Consider the following 24,115-nt stretch of genomic DNA (forward strand, 5'->3'; position numbering starts at 1 on the left):
TTTTTCTTTTTTTTTTTTTAAGAAAACAAATAAATCCAACAAAGAACTGAGGGCAGCACGCGGCGAGGGCATGCCGGTCTAGCACGTGCCCCTTCCGCCACCACCCGCTATCCCCCTGGCCCAGCAGTCCGCCTAATGGTCCGGGCGAGGCCAGCTCAGCTCAGTGTCGGAAGCCCGCCAGCACCTCCGCCCCGACAGCCCAAGCCCGACGGGTCCAGGTTCTGCCTGGCCCCGGCGCACTGTCCATGGTGCCGCGCCCCAGCCCGGGTCTGGGCCGCCCGTGGCCCTCACTTCTGGTTGGCCAGCTGGTTCTCCAGATCCTCCAGGCGCGCCGTCAGCTGGGCCAGTGAGCGGTTAAGGAGGCCGCTGGGGTTCGCAGAGGTCCGTTCACTTTCCCTCTAGCCCGCGCCACCAGCCCCAAAGGATATGGTTCAGCGTCAGGCTCTCGAGCGCCCCCAGCGTGCGGCCCTGGAACTCCACGAGGCTTTCGCATTCGCATGGGCTCCGAAGCTCTGTCCCTGCGCTGATGCCCTCCTCTGTAAGCCGGGCACAGAGGGTCAGGGGGATGAGAAATTGCGCTAGCTTTGGCCCTCTGATTTCCCTGCACTGGGCCTATGGTTGAGTATATGGGCGTTGGATTCAGAGAGACCTGGGCTGAGTCCCAAGCTAAGAAGCTGTGAGATACTGAAAAACTCACTAACCTTTCTAAGCTCAGTTTCCTCATCTATAAAATGGATATAATGAAAGAATGTATGCATTAATGGCTTCGATGATTCATTCACTTGTGTGTGTGTGTGTGTGTGTGTGCGCGCGCGCGAAACTTACAAGACTGTTTATCAAACCTTAATGCTCACTGGAATCATCAGGAGAGCTTGTTAAAATATAGATTCGGATTCAGAATGGAGAAGGAGCTCAGAAGGTACATTTCTAACAAGCTCCCAAATGATGCTGATGCTCCTGGTCTGCGGACCACACTTTGAGTAGCACTCTCCAAATAAAATTTTATGCAATGATGAAAGTGTTCTACACCTGCCCTGTCCAAAGCAGTAGCCACAAGCTACATGTGGCTGTTTAACACTTCAAATGTGACTGGTGCTACTAAAGGACTAAAACGTATTTTATTTTAATCAATTGTAATTAAATAGATACTGCCTACCTTTGTGAAAAAGCACAGATCTAAAACACTGCCTGGTTCAAGTAAATACTTTACAACAGGGGTCCCCAACCCCCAGGCCATGAACCAGTACCAGCACATTACATGGACCAGTACCAGTCCGTGGCCTGTTAGGAACTGGGTCACACAGCAGGATGCGAGCAGCCAGCAGGCAAGGGAGCTTCATCTGTATTTATAGCTGCTCCTCATCACTCCTATTACAACCTGAGCTCCTCTCCTGTCAGATCAATGGCATTGTTAGATTCTCATGGGAGCACAAACCCTATTGTAAACTGTGCATGTGAGGGATCCAGTGCATGCAGCCTTCTTATGAAAATCTAATGCCTGATGATCTGTTTATTACATGATTGTATATTACAATGTAATAATAGAAATAAAGTGCACAATAAATGTAATGTGCTTGAATCATCCCAAAACCATCCTCCCCACCACATCTTGGAAAAATTGTCTTCCACAAAACCACTCTCTGGTGCCAGAAAAATTGGGAACCACTGCTTTATAGTGTATTTCAACTAGACCAGTGATTCTCAAAGTGTGGTCCTTGGACCAGCAGCATCAGCATCATGTAGGAATTTATCAAAAATGCTAATTACCAGACAACATCCCAGACTTACTGAGTTAGAAAATCTAGAATTGAAGCCCAGCAATTTGTGTTTGTTTTTGTTTTGTTTTTTGAGCTCTGTCACCCAGGCTGGAGTGCAGTAGCGCAATCTCGGCTCACTGCAACCTCCACCTCCTGGGTTCAAGTGATTCTCCTGCCTCAGACTCCTGAGTAGCTGGGGTTACAGGCGCGTGCCACCATGCTCTGCTAATTTTTTGTATTTTTAGTAGAGACAGGGTTTCACTGTGTTAGCTAGGATGGTCTTGATCTCCTGACCTCATGATCTGCCCACCTCGGCCTCCCAAAGTGCCGGGACTACAGCTGTCAGTCATCGTACCCAGCTGCAATTTGTTTTTAAAGGCCCACCAGGTGATTCTGGTGTGACCTAATTTTTAGGAACCACTGACCCTGATCCAACTCTATCTCCCCACACATCAACATATTGGGGGTTGGGCAGGAGGTCTTACAATTAAAATTGGCACATGTTTTTTCTTAGCAGTACATAAAATAGTGGTGAATCTTAAAATGAATGGTATCTTAGATTCACTGAAATTCTATAAGCATGTGCCATTGTTAAGATTACAGGGAAGCTGAGTGCGGTGGCTCACACCTGTAATCCCAGCACTTTGGGAGACCGAGACGGGTGGATTACGAGGTCAGGAGATCGAGACCATCCTGGCTAACACAGTGAAACCCCGTCTCTACTAAAAATACAAAAAAAAACTGGGTGTGGTGGCACGCACCTGTAGTCCCAGCTACTCGAGAGGCTGGGGCAGGAGAACCACTTGAACCTGGGAGGCGGAGGTTGCAGTAAGCCGAGGTCACACCACTGCACTCCAGCCCGGGCAACAGAATGAGATTTCATCTCAAAGGAAAAAAAAAAAAAAGAGAGAGAGAGAGATTACAGGGAATAACTCAGAAAAAAAAAAAAATGCTACAACAAAAGTACCTTAGGAAAAAAAAGAAAAAGGATTACAGGTAGTGAAATAATAAGCACAATGCCTGCCATTTAACCTTTGAAAACACTACTGTAATGATTTAAAAGTTGTGTCTTCATCTTAGTCTTATATGTACTATGAACAAACTGCTGTAAGTCTTGCTATTGATAACAATCCACAAAGACCCCTAACTTCACAGATAGAGAAACAAAGGGTTGGAGACAGGGAATAGTCATACCACCAATTGGTAAAGAGCTTTGACCACAGAACCCAGACTTCTCTTAGAACTCAAGAGCTACAGGTAACCTTGGACAGCTAGTGCCTCCCCGTTACAGGAAAGTTAAGATAGGCGTGGGGGTAAGTGACTTGTCCAAAGTCACACTGCAGGGCCTGCAAGAGTCAGCACATGAAGAGCTCTGAAAGAGCCCCTAATCTGAAAGAGCCACAATAATTAGAATTAGCTGGGAGGCGGGAAGGGAGGAGAGTTGGGGAAAGGAGTGTGTGTGTATATTTGTATATGTATATACATGCACGTGTGTGTGTGTGCACACATACACACATATATATTATATAATACAGCACATATAGCATATTATATATACTTTTTTTTGGAGACAGGGTCTCACTCTGTCACCAGGCTGGAGTGCAGTGGTGCAATCTCAGCTCACTGCAACCTCCACCTCCCAGGTTCAAGCAATTCTCCTGCCTCAGTTCCTGCCACCTTGCCCAGCTAATTTTTGTATTTTTTGGTAAAGACAGGGTTTCACCATGTTGCCAAGGATGGTCTCGAACTCCTGATCTCGAGTGATCCACCTGCCTTGGCCTCCCAGAGTGCTGAGATTATGGGCATGAGCCACTGCAACCAGCTCCACTACATATATTTAAAAAAAAAACAGGTTCTCCAGACCCAGACCAGCCCTACTTAGTCTGTTTCTGGAGCTGGAGCCTGATAAACTGGAAGAAGAATCACATCTTAAGCCTGAGTTAGTGTCTAAAGTCTCTAGGGTAAAAGTTACCCTGGAGACATTCCCTGTATCACCTAGAGCACAGTACACAGGATTCAAGAGCCCCCTTCTCCTCCACAAGTAGAGTTAGTCTCCTTTTCCTCAGCTGAGCACCAGATGATGAAGTAGAGGGATTGCACTTATGAGGTATGCTGTCCACATTTAAAAAAAAAAAGAAAGAAAGAAAAGAAAAAGAAAAAAGGAAAGGAAAAAACATGCCTTTGCATACTTAAAATATATTCAGTCCTGCCACTTTGCCAAGTTCATAGGGTTGAATTCTAACAAGTTCAGGGGATATATGCTGTGACTCCACTTACAAATGCTGTCTGCTGTGCCTTCAAAAAAAATTCCCAAGTTATTCTGAACTTCCACTGATTTGGGGGACTGGTAGCCTAGTCTAGGGTTTCTTAGACTTTAACGTGCTTACAAATCACCTGAGAATCTTGTCGAAGTGCAAATTCTGATTCATTCGGTCTGGAGAGCACCAGAAATGCCTCAGTTCTAAGAAGCTACTGGGTGACCGCCCTGCCGCTGGCCTGCGGACCACATCTGGAGCAGCAAAGCTCTGTCTAATAAGCCTAACCTCTGGCTATAACTACAGAGGAGGTAGGGATTGAATAGGAAGGGGAGATATCAGAGGGCAGGCAATGAGAGAGAGGAGGAGCCCCGAGAGAGGTGCGCTCACCTGGGCAGATGCTGCCTCTGAGGTTCTGCAGCAGGTGCGTCATGGTGCCGAAGTCCGGGGCATAGGACACGTGCAATTCAGCTGGCTCCGAGGCGATCTCACGCAGCTCCGCCTCCACCGCCTTGCCCACGCCCACGGCATACATGACGATGCCTACAGGGCCGGGGACTCAGAGGGTGCCCTAGGCCTTGGGAAAGCTGCCTGCCCGCGTCTAACCCAACCCCAGCCCACTGTGTCCCATGACAAGCCCACCTTCCTCCTTGGCACGCGCTGCCCACACGGAGATGTCATCCTGGGAGCGGCCATCTGTGAAGACCAGGCCAACGCGAGGCACGTTGAGGGCACGGGGCCGTGCACCCTGTGCCTCTGAGAAGCTGTGCTCCACCATGTGCTGCAACGCCAGCCCTGTCATGGTGCCCCGTTCCATGTACTCCACAGCCAGGACCGCCTGCTTCACCTCGGCTGCGGTGCCGTAGCGACCCAGAGGGAACTCGGTGCGCACGCGGCTCGAGAACTGCACCAGTCCCACGCGCGTGCCCTCGGGGGACACATCTAGGAAGTCCACAATCTGGTTCACGAAGCGCTTCACCAGCTCGAAGTTTTGTGGACGCACGCTCTTGGAGCCGTCAACCAGCAGAACAAGGTCCACGTGGCCTTCCCGGCACCCTGCACAGCCAGAAGAGCTTGAATTGAGGACCAGATTCTTGACTGGCGGCAGCCGTCTATACATCTAGTCGTTCATTCGCCAACATTTATTAGACAACAGACAACATTTCCTGAGTCCTTCCTGTGCCAGGCAGTGTGCTAAATAATAATAATTATCAACATTATCATCATCATTGCCCTTGACATTTATTCAGTGCTTAGAACAAACCAGACACTCTGCTAAAAGCATCTTTTTAACAACAATCATAATGACCACAATAACTACCATTTATTGATCATGTACTATGTATCAGGCACACTTCTAAGCACGTACCGGTATTAACAATAATAATAACAAAACCATTATTTACCGACAGCTTACGATGTGCCAGGTACTGGGTGAAGTGCTTATATATATTCTCAATCCTCCCAGAAAGCTTGAGTATTGTCCCCATTTTCTATAACCTGAGGTTCTGATGGATAAAGTGACTGCCCCCGACTTCATAGCTAGTACTGACTGAGCCAAGACATGAAACCAGGTCCGTCTGACTCCAAAACCCATGCTCCTGAATGACTCTACAATGTCACCTCCCCTATTCCGAGCCAGGGAATTGGCTAGGACCAAAATGTGGTGTGTGTTGGCGTGGGGAGGTTTTGAAAGGTTTTGAAAGAATTAAAACATAATCCTGATCCATGAGGACAGAGCAGAGCAAGTCAGACATGCCATATGCTCTGGTCAAGGAAAGTGCTAGAAGAGAAGAGCATTCAGGGACCCCAAGGTAGGAACAGTGCATTCTTCCTGGAGTTGTTAAGGAAGGCTGCCTGGAGGTGATGGCATTCTATCTGATTTTTGTTATAAACTGAATAAATGTGTTTTCCAAAATTCATTTGTTGAAACCCTATGCCTTAATTTTAGTCTTGGGAGGTGAGATCTGTGGAGGTAATTAGGATTAGATGAGGACATGAGGGTACAGCGCTCATGAGTAAAATTACTGTCCTTATAAGAGTCTGAAGAGGTCAGGCTTGGTGGCTCCCAGGACTTTGAGAGGCCGAGGCAGGCAGATCACTTGAGGTTAGGAGTTCGAGACCAGCCTGGCTGAGATGGCAAAACCCCATCTCCACTAAAAATACAAAAATTAACCAAGCATGGTGGTATGCACCTGTAGTCTTAGCTACTCTGGAGGCTGAAACAGGAGAATCAGTTGAGCCCCAGAGGCGGAGGTTGCAGTGAGCCAAGATTGTGTCACTGCACTCCAGCCTGAGAAACAGAGGGAGACTCAGTCTCAAAAAAAAAAAAAAAAAAAAAGAGTCTGAAGAGGACTTGCTTCCTGTCTTCGCCATGTGAGGACACAGCAAGAAGACTGGTGTGTGTGTGTGTGTGTGTGTGTTGGCTTGGGGAGGCTTTGAAAGGTGTGCCATCTAAAAATCAGAAAACAGGCTTTCATTAGACACCATATCTGCCGGCACCTTGGTCTTGGATTCCTCAGCCTCCAGAATTGCGAAAAATAAATATTGTTTAAGCCACCTAGTCTATGGTACTTTGATATAGCAGCCTGAATAAACTAAGACAGTCTTGAAAGCTCAGTAGGAGTTTGCCAAGGCAGTAAGGGACAGTCTAGAAGGTGGGATGCAGGATGTGCAGAGGCTTGGGATCTAGGGAGTTCCTGACACATCCAAGGAGGGGCAGGCCAGGAAGACTGAAATGTTCAAGTGTGACAGGAGATGGGCAGATGGAGTTGGCTGAAGCTAGATCGTGATGACCTAAGGCAGTGGTTTCAAAATTTTTATCACAGCCCACAGTAAAAATAATAATAATGATAATACATCATGAGACATTTCACATAGAACTAAAGTTTCAGAAATAATATAACTCTACAGGCAGCAAACTCTATATTGTCTTCCATTCTTTATTTTTTTAATGTTGGTTGTAACCCAGAGATTTGATTTCATTATTCATTAATGTGGTTCTGCTCACCATTTGAAACACTTAGGGGTAAATCATTTGATCTTTCTTCTGTAGGCATTGGTGAGCCACATAAGGCTTGTGCACGAAGGAGGAATGTAATCTAGTATGTATTTTTTAAATTAACATTGACAGCAGAATAGAGGATTGTAGAAAAGAGATGGAGGCAGGAAATGGTATACCCTCCAATGTCACCCCCACCACACACACATTCACACCACAGCCTGGGGGCCACAGCAAGGGCAAAGTCAAGGACACTCTGAATGTGGGCAATGGGGCAGAAGCCAATAGAACGCCCTCCCACCCGTTACTCACGGTCGCAGCTCTTGCCATCTGCCTGAAGTTGCCGCCCCTCGGGGCACAGGCAGCGGTAGGAGAGGCCCTCGCTCACACACTGGAACTCACAGCCATGGTCCACGCCATTGCAAAGGTCCCGGACTGAAAAGAGAGACAGGTCAGGATGAGTCTGGATGGACCCCACCAGCTTAGATCTCTTACCCCTCCCACAAATGTAGGAGAGGCCGTCTCACCCTGACAGCTCCTCCCATCGGGCTGCAAGTCATGGCCCTCTCTGCAGTGGCACCGTGGCCCACCAGGGGTGCTAACGCACTCATGCTGACAGCTATGGTTGCTAAAGCTGCAGTAGTCAATGGCTGGCAGGAGGGAAGAAACAGCAAGATGTTGCCTCTGATTGGAGCCCTCGCAGGCCACAGTCCAGGGTGTGGTGGGAGGGCGGCGGTGTTGCTCACCCCTGCAGCTCCTCTGGTCCTGCTGGAGTACAAAGCCAACTTGGCAGCGACAGAAATAGGAGCCCCGGGAATTGACGCAGTGGTGCTCACATCCATGGGTTCCTTCAGCACACAGGTCAATGGCTGAGGAAGAGATGGGGTCAGTCTATGCCCAGGGCTGCCCTTCTCAGCTCTGGTAGCACAACCACCTGAGGAAATGTGTAAGAATACCTATGCCTGGGCCCCAACCCCAACAAACCTGACCTAATTAGTCAGGGGCCCTGTCCTCAAGATGCTCTCTGACTTACAGAGGACAGGTTTGGCCATTTTACCTGTCTGAGCCTCCATTTTTCTCTTTGCAAAATGAGACTATAATGGAAAAGAATGATTGCTATTCACAGTTTCCTTCTGTGGAAGTTGGGGAACTATTACCCTGTTGAGCATCTTGATGGTCTAGACAGGCAAAGATGGCCGAGAGCTGGACTGGAGACACGATAATTACCCTGTATAAAAAAGTGAGTATTTGGGGTTCCTGGAAAGGAGATGAGAGTGGAGAGAGAGAGAGAGAAAAAAAAAAAAGAACAAGAGAGCCAGTATGAAGATGAGTAACTCTGTGGGTTGAGGCTGCCCGTGAAAAATCCCTTGTACTGGGCTGACTGAGGACTTTTAGAAACAAAGCTGTCTAATATTCAATTATAATGAGTTGTGTGTGTGTGTGTGTGTGTGTGTGCGTGCTATGAGTTACTTAGCACATACACACTTGTGTGTGCCCCCTGCATACAAGTATGTAAACCAAAGAAGAGGCTGATTAACATGCATGGAACAAGAATAGCATGTGCGGGGTTGAGAAATGACAGAGGATCCATAAATCAAATGAATTTAGCAGAGGCTCACAGCAAGAGGTGACCACCAGAACATAAGCACTTGGGGGAGTTTCAGAGGTCTTGGAGAGGGATTTGAATGTTAAACAGTCATCAGATCAGAGTTCAAGCCAACTTTTAGTTTCTAGAAACAAGAAGACCCCGGCTGACATCTGGGATATCAGGATTACATGATTTCTTTTTCCAGGTTGTTGTGAGACTGAGAGATAATAATGGGTGTAATGCTCCTAGCACAATGTCTAATACTAACCTGGCACTCAGTGAAAAACCCAATTGCATAAGCAAGGTATTCTGTGCCATAGCTTTTCAGAAGACAAAAATGAAGAACCAGTTCAGACCTGTAATCCCAGCACTTTGAGAGGCAAAGGCGGGAGGATCTCTTGAGCCCAGAAGTGTGAGACCAGCCTGGGCAACATAGCAAGACCCTATCTCTTAAAAGAGAGAGAATCTTGAAAGATTTGCAAGGGCAGAGGGGAGCAGCAAGGGCAGCTCGGGTGAGCAGCACACAAAGAGCTCATGGGCGGCATGAGTGGGGAGACCCACCTAACTAAAGACCCCCCAACAGTATCTAAGAAGAGAAACTGTAAGGATGTGCCTGTAAGAAGACAGAAACGGCCGGGCACAGTGGCTCATGCCTGTAATCCCAGTACTTTGGGAGGCCAAGGTGGGCAGATTACTTGAGGTCAGGAGTTCAAGATCAGCCTGGCCAACATGGTGAAACCCTGTCTCTACCAAAAATACAAAAAATAGCTGGGTGTGGTGGTGGGCGCCTGTGATCCCAGCTACTTGGGAGGCTGAGGTACAAGAATCGCTTGAACCCAGGAGGCAGAGGTTGCAGTGAGCCAAGATCACACCATTGCACTCTAGCTTGGGCAACAGAGCAAGACTCTGTCTCAAAAATGAAAGGAGAGGAGAGGAGAGGAGAGGACAACAGAAACAAGTTTGGGAGAAGAATTGGAGTCTGAAAACAGTGAGAAAGAGGGCGGAAAGCACACTGAACTGTGGGCTCCCACCAGGGACTTGTGTGACCCCAGGCAATACCTTTCTTTCTTAGGTCTGTAAAGCGATGGATGTGTGCTTTTACTGCCAAAGGCCCTTCCAGACTCATTGGTCTGATGTTGGGGCAATGGAGATTTAAAGAATGTTCAGGAGCAGTGAGATTGCAGAACAGGGGTAGCTCTCACCCAAACAGCTCTTGTTATCTGCTGCTAGCTTGTAGCCCGGGTTGCAGGTGCAGTGGAACGTGCCCGGGGCATTGACACATTGGTGCTGGCAACCATGTCCCCGCTCAGCACACTGGTCCTTCCCTGAGGACACACAGGACTAGAATTAGCAGGGAACAGATGGGCAGAAGCCTCCAACAAGAGAGAGAGGGATGGGGATGGGGTCCGAGGCAGGCATCACCTTCAAACGGCTTTCAGAAGTAAATAACTAATTTGAGAGGGGCCATACCAAATGGGAGGGCTTAGGGAAAGAATAAGGCTTAAGGAGCCCCTGCGAGTAGGCTCAGAAGAGGAGGCACCCAATTAGACATGTCAGTGGGCTAAGACAGGACTACACAGGGGCAGGAGTGGGTAGGAGGTGGAGAGGTGTTAAATCGAGATGGGCGGAATAAACTCAAAATGTGCCTGGAACAGCTCTTGTAGCATTTGTGGGAGGAGCTAAGATGATAACGGAAGAAGCCACCCCATGTGGGAGGGCCACGACTCTTTAGAGCAGCCCATCCCTCTTAGCTTTGAGAATCACTGGTTCCTTGTGTGCAGGGGGTTGGTGCTGGAGTTTGACATTAAGCCTGTGGTAAGCTGTGGCGGGGGGCAGGGCAAGAAACTATAGTTTGCTCCTTGTTGATGGAGCTTGAGCAGAAGTGGTCAGAGCTGAAATCTGACACAGCCTGCGGTAGGTCAGAGCAGCTCTAACTGGAAAGTGCGGGGCCACCCCACGGGATGGGATTTACTGTGGTGGGAAAGGAATCCAAGCATTTGGATTAAGAGTTCGAGCTTCACTCCAGCACCCTCCTAACTCACCACACAGCCGGCTCTGGAACTGCAGGCCGAACTCCTGGATGAGGTCGAAGGACTCTACGAGGAAGACGTGCTCGTCTAGCGGGGGCGATGCCATGGCGCGCAGGGAGCCCACGTCCGCGCGCTGCACCCCCACCGCGTAAATTTCAATGCCGCGGGCGCGTGCCTGTGCCGCCACCTCGGCCACGCGGTCCTGGGGCCGCCCGTCTGTCACGATGACAGCGACGCGCGGCACGCGCTCCTCCGGCGGGCGCGCGCCCTCGGCCACGCTGAAAGCCACGTTCATGGCGTACTGGATTGCCAGTCCCGTCATGGTGCCTTGCGCCAGGGGCACCAGGTCGCGGATGGCGCGTTCCATGTCCTCGCGGCGCGAGAACGCGCGGAGAGGGAAGACGCTCTGCACTTGACTCGAATACTGGATCACGCCAACGCGCGTGGCGTTGGGACCCACGTTCAGACCTCGGAGGAGGCCCACGAGGAACTGCCGCATGGTCTCGAATTCGAAAGGGCGCACGCTGCGGGAGCTGTCAATCACGAACACCAGATCCAGGGGCCCAGTGTGACACCTGGGACCTGCGGGGAGATCAGTGAGGACTCTCCTAGGTCAGCAAAGCCTCACCTCCGAGGAGAACTCCAGGGAAACCCAGAGGAAATGCTGCTATGACGGCATAACAGCGCCCAGCACAGCAAACGCAGATTAGATAGATGCACTCACTCGGCGTGTGCCTAGTACCTGGGCTAGGAGATTTCACAAATTCCCTCATCTTACAGCTCTGAGGGCTATTCTGAGGAGGTATTACCCATTGACGAGGGGGCAAGGAAGCGTCGCAAACTCAAAGCCTGCAGGGACCAGGCAGGGAACATGGATGAACTGGTTGGGTTAGGACGGTGGAGACCCAAAGAGTCCCCATCACTCCTAATTGGGCAGGAAGCTCCATCCAAATGCTGCCATGCGCCTGCAAATTGGATGTTAGCAGATCCCTGGATTTTTCAAGAAAAGTACTAAACAGGGATTTTTATGTAAAATTTCCTGGTTTTTTCATGTTTTCAAATAATTTTTCCAAATTAAAAACCCAATGGGCAGTTACTGCATGTGCCCAAAACTAAGCCACATCCTACAGATGAAGAAACTGGGGCCCAGAAAGCTGAAGTGGGAAACTTAAACCCAGTCCCATATGTTCCAAAGCCCTAGCTTCTCTCTCCCCAGCAGGAGGAGCTGGCTGCAGAAGGAGGACCTGCTTCTGCTCCCCTCCTCCCACTGGTGAGGTCTGGGCCCCAGTTCACCTGCCAACTGGAGCTGGCTTTCCCAGGGCTGAAGAAGGAACAGCAACACGAGCCAGCAAAGAAGGCCTCTCATGGCGCTTGGGGACAGAGAATGGAGCTGTCAGAGCCTGGAGGGAGGAAGGAAAACAGAAAAGAAACATTATTTACAGAGCTCTTATTCTGGGTGATAGGCACTTGGAGGGGGAAGAGAGTTAGGGGTTTATTTTACTAATCTCTCTATTTTTGTGCATGTTTGAAATGTTTCAGAATTTAAAAATTCTCATCACAGTGGAATTGGTGGGAAACGCAAGAGATTCTTTTTTTTTTTTTTTTCTTTTTGAAATGGAGTCTTGCTCTGTTGCCCCGGCTATAGTGCAGTGGTATTATCTTGGCTCACTGCAACCTCTGCCTCCCAGGTTCAAGTGATTCTCCTGCCTCAGCCTCCCGAGTAGCTGGGATTACAGGCTCCTGCCACCACAGCTGGCTAATTTTTTGTATTTTTAGTAGAGAGAGGGGGTTTTGCCATGCTGGCCAGGCTGGTCTCCAACTCCTGACCTCAGGTGATCCTCCCACCTCGGCCTCCCAAAGTGCTGGGATTACAGACATGAGCCACCACGCTCAGCCCACAAGAGATTATTTGTGGAACTGCAGAATACTAAATAAGAATAGATATGTAGATACAAATATAAAAAATTTAAACAGAAAAAAAGGTCTTTCTTAAATGTCAGGCACAGTGTTAAACGCTCGTCACGCATTGTGGCATTTAATCCTCTCTGCAATTGTAAGAGTAAGGCTGTGATTGTCCCTATCATACAGACAAGGAAATTGAGGCTCAGAAAAGTTAAGCGCTGGTACCTAAAGTCATTCGACCAAAAAATGGCTGCGACAGGACAGAATCCCACGCCTGCTGGTTTCTGTGAGCCATTCTGGGCGTTTGGTGCCTCTCCTCCTGCCAGGCGAACCTCTGCAGACAGAAGCCCTTCTCCACCTCGGCCCACTCCCCTACGCACACAAGGTTCTGTGTGGCTGTCTTTGCAACTCGTCAACTCCCCTCCGCCAGACTCCTCCATACACACAAACACAGACACGTACTGCCCAACCGCAGGCGGCGGGGAGGGGCTGCGCCCTATTGCGGGGGTTGAGCGTGGTGGCGCGGCAGCCAGTGGACCAAAACCCACCGCGCACAAGAACGCGCGGCTTGGGGCCTGTTTCCCGCCTGCTCTCAGGAGCGACCGCCAGGGGACGCCCGAGATGGCAGGGGGCGTGGGAAGTTCACATCTGCCCAGCAGGTGCGCCAACTCCGAGCAAACAGGGGGCTGGGGTCCGGGGCCTTGGAGATAAGGCCTGGACAGGATATATCCCGCGCAGGAGCTAGGGAGCAGGGGTGTGCAGGTTTCCAGCCACAGTAGCACTGGACTCGTCCAGGGGCGGCGAGTGAGCAGCTGGGGCCCCGTGGAGCCGCCATGGACCCTGCAGGGGCAGCAGGTGAGCGCTCACCCTCCCGTGGCCCGTAGACGCCCCGTGAGAACTACAAAGGACCCCCCACCCCACCCCGCCCCACTGTACAAATAGGAAAACTAAGCCCCAACAAGGCAGCCCGCCGAGCTGCAAAAGCAGGATTAGAACCTAGGGCTCCTGGTTCCCCTTCTCCCTCTGGAGGCCCCCTGGCGCCTGGAAGTCACTAAACCTCTTTTCCTTCCAGTTCCTACCCCACCCCCGTGCCCCATGCTGAAGCTGTGTTAGCCATTTTTCTGTTGCTGTTTCCTGGCAGAGAGAGCCAGCCGCCCCTAACCCAACCGCAGCCCCGCCCCCGCCCCCCAATTCCGTGAATGCGCCTATTCTGAGCAAGGCCAGTGCCTGCTTCTCACTCCAGGCGACCTTCTCATCCCAGATTCTTCTCCCCTTTCCCCTCCCAGGCCTGGTAGAAGAACAGAAATCCCTCTGGCAGGGCCGGTCGTGGGAGGGCGACCAAGCAAGATGTGGCAGTGCTGGTGGAAGTGGGAGGGCGGGGAACCCTTCTCTGGTTTGGGCCACAGGCGAGGCCAGCATCCCTGGGCAGCATGAGGGCTAAGGCACAAGGGGCCTCTGCCCCCTCCCATACTTTCCCACCTGGAGACGCCTCTGGGCCCCCAAATCTTGGTTAAGGTTCCCCTCATCCCATTCCTGGTCTGAACCAACTTCTCACCTGGCACCCTGCCTCCACCCCAGGAATCCTAGAAAGTCACAATAGCGACTGCCTCAAAGTTCATCACCTTTCCAAACCCCTCATTCTACAAAGAAAGGAACTAGGTCCAGAGAGGATAGTGTGTTGCTGAAGGGCACACAGCGATGTCTGGCAGGATTTACACTAGAACTCGGGATTCCTCTGAGGAGTTAATCCTTGCATTAAAAAGAAAGATTCAGAGATGCCCTGAGGTGGGGCTGAGGGAGTGGAGCAGCAAGGGAGGAGAGGCCTGTAAATAATTTCTCAAATGTCCCTCAGGGACATTTCAGGGGGTTCCTGGAGGGACGAGAGTAGAAAAGGGATGACCCTATTTTGATGGCTTTGCTGGTGGGGGCTCGATTTGGAAAGGACCCTGCAGAAGTGGGGAAGGGCACTGCAGGTCAGACAGGGCACCATAGGCGGTGCCTCTGCTAAAATACAGTTGCCTGATCTGGCTTGATGCCTACTCCCCTGCAGACCCCTCAATGCCTCCCAACCCTTTGACTCACCTGAGCCTGCGGGACAGATCAGAGATGCAGCTGCAGAGCGAAGCCGACAGGCGGAGCCTCCCGGGCACTTGGACCAGGTAACGGTGTGGCAGCGTGCCCTAGGTGGGGACTGCCAGGCAGCTGGAGCACGCAGAGGCGGCGGCCGCATTTAACCCAGGGCTGGTGGGTGGGGAGGGGAAGCGCAGGCTGCAACCCCTCCCACTGGTAGGGAGGCATCGCCCTCCTTCCTCCTGAGGCGGGGCAAACCCAGCACCCCCTGATCCTACCACCCTTGGAGCTGCAGACAGGGCTAGCTGCGGGCCAGGCTGGAATTCGGCTACAGCAGGAGACTGGGGAGACTGGGGCAGCCACACTCCGCAGCCGGAATTCATTGGAAGCTTAGAAGGCACTTCCCTAAGGAGAGCCCCAAGGGGTGGAGCGGTTCTGGCTGTGGCTGCTGCCTGTCTGGCCTGGCTTTCGAGGGTGCGGTCCTACGCTGTCCCCTCCAGGAGTGAGGAGAGACTCCGGTCCTGCCAAGAGGATAAAGGGCTCAGAAGGACAGCCTCAGTTTTCATGGCTCTCCTGGCCTCAACCTGCTAACCCCCCAAATGTCTCCCACCTCCCCTCCTCTACTTAGTCCCTGCAATTGCTTGGACCCACCCACCCACATCGTTCAAGAACCCCAGGTTGAGAAGCCACCAGGCCTCTAGGCTCTAACCTGGCTAACTCTGCAGAACCAATGTCATCTGCCTTGACTTCTGTAATCAAGGGAAGGAAAGCCCACACAGCAACAGGTCACTTCTCATGGGAGAAAGGGAAGAATATGACTTTGGCCTCAGAAAGGCTCAGATTCCCCCAGGTCACCCCCCATCCTGGGGACAAGGTTTTGGGCCCTTTTCTGTTTGCAGGCAGGAGGCTAGAGAGCGCCCCAGGCCAGGAGCCCAATAAAGGCTCCCTCTTCCCCTCCCCGCTCCCTAGGATGGAGAAGCTTCATCTCTACCAATTCCATCAGCCCTAAAATACTCTTCTCCATCCCAAGACCAGTATAAGTGTGGCCTTTGTGTCACAGCCATGTGTCCCTATGGCCCTGGGCTCCAATGGGCATGATGCCAGACCTGCAGAGTGGAACCTGGGTGGTCCCGTGGGCTCCATGCAGGCCTCATTGAGCACCTCGCAGCCTAAATATTTAGCCTACAATTTTCAGCCAAGTCTCCTCCTTACCTAATGCTTCCTCTTCCTGATCCCACGGGGGCAGAATATAGAGCAGTCCCCCCCAACCCCGCCACTTACTCTAACTCCCTGCCCACTTCATTTTACTCAACCTGAGTACTTGGACCCTGTGCCGCCTTGACCCTTCTCCTTCCTGTGGCCGGTCGACCTGCCTGCCCCACTCCCAGGTCATCCCCAGAGCACACCACCATTCTGAGGGGAGGCGTGCGCAGGTGCCTGCAGCAACAGTGTGAACAGACTGTGCGGATCGTGCATGCCAAGGTGGCCCAGAAATCGTACGGAAATGAGAAGCGGTAGGTGCCTCGGCAGCCCCTCCCAAGTCTCTGCAACTGTCAGCCCTATGCACCCCTCTATCCACCCATTGGGCCTCTTTTAGAAGAGGCCTCAGGGCTGAAATCTCAACTATTGGTCGACCAGGGCCTTGACCCTCAGCCACCATTAGCCCCTACTTTGGTCTATAGTTCTATAGCAGGAGATTTCCTGTGAATCTCCTGTCTCCATTCATTCACTCATTCTCCCATTTATTCACTTATTGATTTATTCAACAACTACTTACTGAGTGTTTATCATGTATGCACCAGGTACTGTGGGTACTGCTGGGCACTGGGCATACAGCTGAACAAGACAGAAACAGCCCCTGCTCCTTAGCCCACACTCTCACTCAAGTGTAGAAGAGACAGACAGTAAACTCCCCCACAAATCAGTAACAAGACACTTGCAGATTATGATGTGCACTAAAAGGAAAACTGGACAAGGCCATTTGACAGAAACTGAAGGCAGGGGAGACATTAGCTAGAAAGGTCAAGGAGGTCAAGAGACCTTTTGGGAGGTAACATTGGAACTGAAACTTGAATGTTAAAATGGAGCCAGACAGGAGAAAATCTGGGGAAAGCATGCTACAGTTAGAAGGACCAGAAGGGCTGAGCGCAATGGCTCACACCTGTAATCCCAGCAATTTGGGAGGCCAAGGTGGGCAGATGACCTGAGGTCAGGAATTCGAGACCAGCCTGGCCAATATGGTGAAACCCCCTCTCTACCAAAAATACCAAATTAGCTGGGCATGGTGGTGAGCGCCTGTAATCCCAGCTACTCAGGAGGCTGAGGCAGGATAATTGGTTGAACCCAGGAGGCAGAGGTTGCAGTGAGCCGAGATTATGCCACTTCACTCCAGCCTGGCAACAGAACAAGACTCAGTCTCAAAAAAAAAAAAAAAAAAGGCAACAGAAAATGGGAAGACCTTGAGGCTGTACCAACTAGGCCTATTTAAGGTACAAAAGAAGTCACAGTGGCTGAAATCAGAGAGAGGAGTTGTAGGAAGTAAGTTGGAGAGGGAAGCAGGGGTCGGATCGCAGGAGGACTTTTAATTTTTAACCAGTGGAGGATTTTAAGGAGTTAACATTATTTGACTCATGTTTTTAACAAAACATTCTGGCCAGCCTGGTGGTTCATGCCTATAATCCCAGCACTTTGGCAGACCCAGGTGGGCAGATTGCTCGAGCCCAGAAGTTCCAGATCTGCATGGACAACATGACAAAACCATGTCTGTACGAAAAATACAAAAATTAGATGGGTGTGGTGGCTCGTGTCTGTAGTCTCAGCTACTCAGGAGGCTGAGGTGGGAGGATCAGTTGGGGAGGCAGAGGTTGCAGTGAGCCAAGACAGCCGAGATCAAGCTACTGCATTCCAGCCTGGGCAATAGAGCAAGACCCTGTCTCAAAAAGTAAAAAAAGAAAAAGAAAGAAGGAAAGAGAGAGAAAGAGAGAAACAGAGAGAGAGAGAGAGAGAGAGGGAGGGCGAGGGGAGGGGAGAAGGAGGGAGCACTGTGGCTGCTGTGTGAAATGGGAAGGAGATAGAAACAGAACTTTCTGGAAATAGACCAGTTTGAAGACTAATGTTGTGGTCCAGGCAAAAAGTAATGGCGGCTGGGATGAAGGGTCAGGTGGTAAGAAGCCAGTGGATTCTGAATATATTATATTTTGAAGGTGGAGTGGACACGACCCTCTGATGAGTTGAATGAGGGGTGTAAAAACAATAAGGGTTTGGATATGAATGGGGTTTACAGTCATGAAAACGCGTGGGGAGAGGGGTGGGAGCGGGAGGAGGAAAAGAAGGTTCTGCTGGGTTTATGCTACTACCGTGCGGTGCTTACAGGACAGCCGAGTGGAGATGGATGCACGAATCCATCACTCACTTATCTCCGCAGGTTCTTCTGCCCCCCGCCGTGTGTCTACCTCTCGGGGCCCGGATGGAGGGTGAAGCCAGGGCAGGACCAAGGTGAGGGCGGACTCAAGGGCTGCCGGCCGCCTGCTCTGTAGGGAGAAGCACGAGGTTGGGCCCGAGAGAGGGGCGGTTCGCAGGCGCAGTTTCCCCGCGCCCTCTGGCGGCGAGCGCTAAGCTTGTCTGGCACCTGCGTCCTCCCGAGTCCTTCCAGAGCCAGTTCGCATCCCTTTCCAGCTCACCAGGCCGGGGAGACGGGGCCCACGGTCTGCGGTTACATGGGACTGGACAGCGCGTCCGGCAGCGCCGCTGAGACGCAGAAGCTGAATTTCGAGCAGCAGCCGGACTCCAGGGTGAGAGCGCACGGGAAGGGGTCCGATTCCTACTCCCATCCCTGCCTCTACTGGGAAAGGAGGTCTCCTTTATTACTCCCTTCCGAAAGCCAAGAGATAGGTGGGGAGACTGGGAGGCCGGGGTCTTGCCTTAAGGCAGAGCCTAAGAGTCTGGATGGTGGAGCTTCTGGTCACCTCCGACGGGACGGACGTCGATATCTGGAAGAGGTTGGTTCATCCGACAGGGGAGGGCTGGGATGAGACGGCCCTGTCCCCGCGAGCCCCCTAGGAATTCAGCTGCGCCAAGACCCTGTACATCTCAGATGCAGACAAGAGGAAGCACTTCCGGCTGGTGCTGCGGCTGGTGCTGCGCGGGGGCCGGGAACTGGGAACCTTCCACAGCCGCCTCATCAAGGTCATCTCGAAGCCCTCGCAGAAGAAGCAGTCACTCAAAAACACCGATCGTGAGCAGGGCGGGGCCTGACGCGGGAGGTGCATCCAAGCCCAGAGCAGCTAAATTGGGGCGCGAAGGTGGGGGTAGGCTGCGCTATAGGGGTGGGGTCAGAGTGGAAAAAGTGGAGTCGGAGCCGAGAAGGGAAGGAGTCTGGATGAGAGGGTGAGGCCCAGGCCTGGGGATGAGAAAAGTTGGAGGATGAAAAGCAGAGAGGAAAGGGACGGATACCAAATTCCAGGTTGGGAGTTTGGGTCCCAGAACAGACAAAAGTTGAACTAGGCAGAGGTTGAACTAGGCAGGGGGTTGAACTAGGGACAGACTAAAAGTGACATAGGCGGAGCACAGTGGCTCATGCCTGTAATCCCAACAATTTAGGAGACCGAGGTGGGCGGATCACTTGAGCCCAGGAGTTCAAGGATAGCCAGGGCAACATGGCCAAAGCTTGTCTCTACCAAAAAAAAAAAAAAGTTAGCCGGGCATGGTGGCCTGCACCTGCAGTCCCAGTTACTTGGGAGGCTGAGATCAGAAGATCAATTGAGCCCAAGAGGTCGAGGCTGCAGGGAACTGTGATAGCACCATGGCAGTCCAACCTGGGTGACAGAGTGAGATGCTGTCTCAAAAAAAATAATAACAATAAATAAGTTTTACTTTTGTTTTGAACTGAAAGATGTCCAGGCAGGAAAAGGAGGGAGCAGGCAAAGGTTCCAAACCAGGACTGCAGCAGGCCCTAGAAAAATAGCTGTGAACTGGGAATGCCCAGTTCACATTGCCCAATGTGTCTAGGCCTGTAGGCACATTAGCCAGGCCAGCACAAGGACAGAGGATTGGAAACTGTCTGGAATGTCCAAGGGACCAAGCCAGGCCAGGGCACTGATAGCACCAACTAACCTTAACCCTCACCCTCACCCCCTCCCTCACCCTAATCCTCACCCTCACCCTCACCCTCACCCTCACCCTAACCCTCACCCTCACCCCAACCCTAACCCCTAATCCTAACCCTCTCCTCTCACCCTAACCCTCACCCTCACCCTCACCCTAACCCTCACCCTCACCCTCACAGTGTGCATATCCTCCGGCTCAAAGGTCTCTCTCTTCAACCGCCTGCGCTCTCAGACAGTCTCCACACGATACCTCTCTGTGGAGGACGGGGCCTTTGTGGCCAGTGCGCGACAGTGGGCTGCCTTCACACTCCACCTGGGTAATGACATCTGCAGGCCCTGGGGCTGGCACTTCACATACATTAGCTTATTTAACTTCCACCACAACTCCTTAAGGAAGGTAAACTCTGCCCCATGTGATTAAGGCTCAGAAACACAAAAAGACTTGACCACAGTCCCAATGAGCTGATGACTGTTTCAAGCTATTCTGACTCTGTTATCCATGCCCTTTCCCCTTATATCAGCTAAACTGCCTGCCCCCAACCCCTGCCCCCAGAGCAGACATTTGTGAGGATGGCCTCAGATGGCCTCTCCAGAATTAAAAACTTCAGTGTTAGCGGCTCCCCTGAGAACCACCCCCTCCCGCAGGGCCCATGTGTGATGTGAGGAAAAGCCAGAGGCAAGAAGGCAGGGTTTAAGGCAGAAGCTTGGGGGCAGCTGAAAACCTTGTCCCTTGCTTTTTTTTGACCCCCAGCTGATGGGCATCCTTCCCAAGGAGACTTCCCACCGCGAGAGGGCTACGTTCGCTATGGCTCCCTGGTGCAGCTCGTCTGCACGCTCACCGGCATCACTCTACCTCCCATGGTATAGCAAGGGAGGGTACGCCTGGAGGGGTCCCCTCAGATCTATGCAGAGAGTGTGGCACACACAGGCAGGGCTGGAGAGTGAGGCCGCAAGGCATGGAGACACCTATTCTCACCCAGTGTCGCTTAGGACCAGACAGAAGTCAAAGCTCAGGGGGAGTCTGCTAGTACCTGTGTGGCTATTGGAGTAGCAGAGAGCCGGCTGGGAGGGCAGCCTCTGGATACCCAGGCTCCTTGTCACCACCGTTCTTACCACCCTTCCATTGCAGATCATTCGTAAAGTAGCCAAACAGTGTGCGCTCCTTGATGTGGATGAGCCCATCTCCCAGCTGCACAAGTGTGCATTCCAGTTTCCTGGCAGTCCCTCAGGAGAGGGTGGCACCTACTTATGCCTTGCCACAGAGAAGGTGGTGCAATTTCAGGTAAGAAGCAGAGAATACCAGCACCAAGTGTCCTGGAAAGTGAGAATGCAGAGAACCACAGAATGTAAGATCATCATCCTCACCATGGTTGCTACTTCCTGAGCAGCCTCCCATGGAACATTAAAATCATAGACCCCAGAACAGAATCATAGGATGTAGAAAAATAGTAATAAGTAATAGTATGAAGTGATATTCCTTCCCAAAGAATTTTAGAGTCATAAAATCGTGGGATATAGCTAGGCGCGGTGGCTCACGCCTGTAATCCCAGCACTTTGGGAGGCTGAGGTGGGCAGAACACCTGAGGTCAGGAGTTTGAGACTAAGATTGGCCAACATGGTGAAATCCCATCTCTACTAAAAATACAAAAATTAGCTGGCCATGGTCGTGGGCGCCTGTAATCTCAGCTACTCGAGAGGCTGAGGCAGGAGAATCGCTTGAACCCGGGAGGTAGAGGTTGCAATGAGCACCATTGCACTCCAGCCTGGGTGACAAGAGTGAGACTCCATCTCAAAAAAAAATAATAATAAATTGGGATATAAAATTGTAGAATGTAAATAAAAATCATGATAGGTAATAGAGAGCAGAGAATTATTGAGAAAAGACTATTCAAAGCACAGATAAAGACACAGAATGTAGGAAATTATAGAATGTGGAAAATCATCATTATCATTAAGCAGTAGTACTCCCAAAAGAATATTATCATAGAATGTTAGGAGATTGAATTATAATTTGTGGAAAATAGCAAGTATTATTCCTTCCCCAAGAATATTCCTTCCCAAAGGAACAATATTCCTTCCCAAAGAATATTAAAATTGTAGATTGTTAGAGCATAGAATTGTACAAAGTTTAAAAAAAAAACAGAATTCTGGAATCCCAAGAAAAAACACCCTTTGAAATCAGCTATCCCAGACCGGGCCAATGGTTCACACCTGTACTCCCAACACTTTGGGAGGCTGAGGCAGGAGGCTTACGAGGCCAGGAGTTTGAGACCAGCCTGGCCAACATGGTGAAACCCTGTCTCTACTAAAAATACAAAAAAAATTATCTGGGTGTGGTGGCCGGCACCTGTAATCCCAGCTACCCGGGAGGCTGAGGCAGGAGAATCGTTTGAACCCAGGAGGCGGAGGTTGCAGTGAGCTGAGATCAGGCCATTGCACTCCAGCTTGGGTGACAGAGCAATATTCAGTCTCAAAAAAGAAGGATGGACGAAAGGAAGGAAGGAAAGAAGGAAGGAAGGGAGGGAGGGAGGGAAAGAAAGAGAGAAAGAAAGAAAGAAAGAGAAAGAAAGAAAAAGAAAAAGAAAGAAAAGGAAGGAAGGAAGGAAGGGAGGGAGGGAGGGAGGGAGGAAGGGAGGGAAAGAAAGAAGGAGGGAGGGAGGGAGGGAGGAAGGAAGGAAGGAAAAATCAGCTAGCCCAACAAGCTTACTTAACTCTAAGTGAGAGAACTTAAGGGCACTGTCCAAGCTGAGGGGACAAGTGAACCCCAGAGCCTAGGATTAGTATCCAGTTCAGTCTAATGCAGAAGCCCACGTGCCATGCTGGCTCCCTACGCTGGTGGCCACCATGAGAAGCTTCGGCCTCCTCCCCTCGGGTCTCCTCCCAGGCTTCTCCCTGCCCCAAGGAGGCGAACAGGGCTCTGCTTAACGATAGCTCTTGCTGGACCATCATCGGCACCGAGTCGGTGGAATTTTCCTTCAGCACCAGTCTGGCGTGTACCCTGGAACCGGTCACTCCGGTGCCTCTCATCAGCACCCTAGAGGTGAAGCCGGGCGCTAGGGGCGTTGGGCAGGGGGACCCTGCCTGCAGTGGAGAGTGGGAGTGCTAGTGAGTGGGGGGCATCAGGTTCCCGCCCTGCTGGGTTCTCTCACCTCACCTGGTCCCACCCTCCCCCAGCTGAGTGGCGGCGGCGACGTGGCCACGCTGGAGCTCCACGGAGAGAACTTCCATGCGGGGCTCAAGGTGTGGTTTGGGGACGTGGAGGCGGAAACCATGTACAGGTAAGGGGTGGGGAGGCAGCCTCCCTTGGGCCCTGGGGAGCTGGGGAAGGGTGCGCACGCGTCGTCAGAGTCGCCGCAGTTCTCACCCTGGTGCTCCACCCCCAGGAGCCCGCGGTCCCTGGTGTGCGTGGTGCCGGACGTGGCGGCCTTCTGCAGTGACTGGCGCTGGCTGCGCGCTCCGATCACAATCCCCGTAAGCCTGGTGCGCTCCGACGGGCTCTTCTACCCTAGTGCCTTCTCCTTCACCTATACTCCGGAATACAGCGCGCGGCCGGGTCACACCGGCGTCCCCGAGCCCGCCACCGACGCTGACGCGCTTCTGGAGAGCATCCATCAGGAGTTCACGCGCACCAACTTCCACCTCTTCATCCAGACTTAGGCGCGCCCAGGAATCCTGGCTGCCCACCGCGGAGGGCTGTGCCCGAGCCAGGCGCGGGGACGTGTTTCTGGGATCTAGGCCCTGCTCCCTTGCCCCTTTGCTGTAGAAGGGCAGCTGAAGGCTCACCCTACAAAGCGGGCCTGGTGGCTCTTACCTGGCTCACTCCCTCCCTCCTCCTTACACATACAGGAAGACACGACCTAAGTGGTGCTGTCTTTGTGTCCATCCTGTGTGGCTCTCCCTGTCTTCATCTCTTCTCACTCTGTCTCTAAACCTCTCTCTCTCCCCTCCCCCTCAGTACTTAGTCTATGAATCTATTTGTGTGGCCCTATCCCTCTGTCCTTTTCTCTCTTCAGCTCTCCCTGCCTCTCACACACAATTTCACATGCCCAGAGGAGCCAAGTCTGAGACATTTACCCTCCAGGCATCTGTGTCCTCTCTTGAAGAGAAAACACACAGCTTCACACACCCAGGCATAGGGGGCAAGCTCTTGGGGCACGAGGACCCTGGAGCACCAGGTCCTGCCTGGAATATTAGATCCACGTGGAGCACCGGGTCTCTCTGAGTCTCACCTGGGACATTTGGTCCCACCTGGGACACCAGTTCCCACCTAGAGCACTGTGTCCTTCCCTGGAGCACAAAGACCTGCTCCTCCTGAGAATCCCTCTGACTGCAGCCAAGCAGAGTACCCTTGCCTGTGTTTGCTCCCTGGCCTACAGCTTTGGTGGCTGGGCAGGTGCCTGAACAGTG

General features: G+C 51.8%; 2 protein-coding genes across 2 annotated transcripts; one reads left to right on the forward strand and one right to left on the reverse strand.

Annotated features, from left to right (window-relative positions):
• On the reverse strand, window positions 1-15,006 carry MATN4 (matrilin 4). The gene is made up of 11 exons (XM_033186535.1): window positions 14,616-15,006; window positions 11,925-12,031; window positions 10,644-11,213; window positions 9,804-9,926; window positions 7,760-7,882; window positions 7,541-7,663; window positions 7,326-7,448; window positions 4,655-5,068; window positions 4,403-4,555; window positions 429-536; window positions 1-346 (listed from the first exon to the last, which is right to left on the reverse strand). Exons 2-11 carry the CDS (start codon window positions 11,995-11,997, stop codon window positions 288-290), a joined length of 1,869 nt encoding a protein of 622 aa, XP_033042426.1. The 5' UTR covers window positions 11,998-12,031; window positions 14,616-15,006; the 3' UTR covers window positions 1-287.
• RBPJL (recombination signal binding protein for immunoglobulin kappa J region like) lies at window positions 13,285-23,567 on the forward strand. Its single transcript, XM_033186536.1, has 12 exons — window positions 13,285-13,388; window positions 14,584-14,692; window positions 15,992-16,117; window positions 18,028-18,098; window positions 18,279-18,394; window positions 18,663-18,837; window positions 19,888-20,025; window positions 20,460-20,569; window positions 20,838-20,990; window positions 22,593-22,748; window positions 22,883-22,986; window positions 23,092-23,567. The coding sequence occupies exons 1-12, from the start codon at window positions 13,367-13,369 to the stop codon at window positions 23,363-23,365; spliced, it is 1,554 nt and encodes a 517-aa protein (XP_033042427.1). The 5' UTR covers window positions 13,285-13,366; the 3' UTR covers window positions 23,366-23,567.
• Window positions 23,568-24,115: the final 548 nt, after the last annotated feature.

This window comes from Trachypithecus francoisi, unplaced genomic scaffold (assembly GCF_009764315.1).
Source record: "Trachypithecus francoisi isolate TF-2019V2 unplaced genomic scaffold, Tfra_2.0 Lachesis_group21, whole genome shotgun sequence".
Taxonomy (NCBI): domain Eukaryota; kingdom Metazoa; phylum Chordata; class Mammalia; order Primates; family Cercopithecidae; genus Trachypithecus; species Trachypithecus francoisi.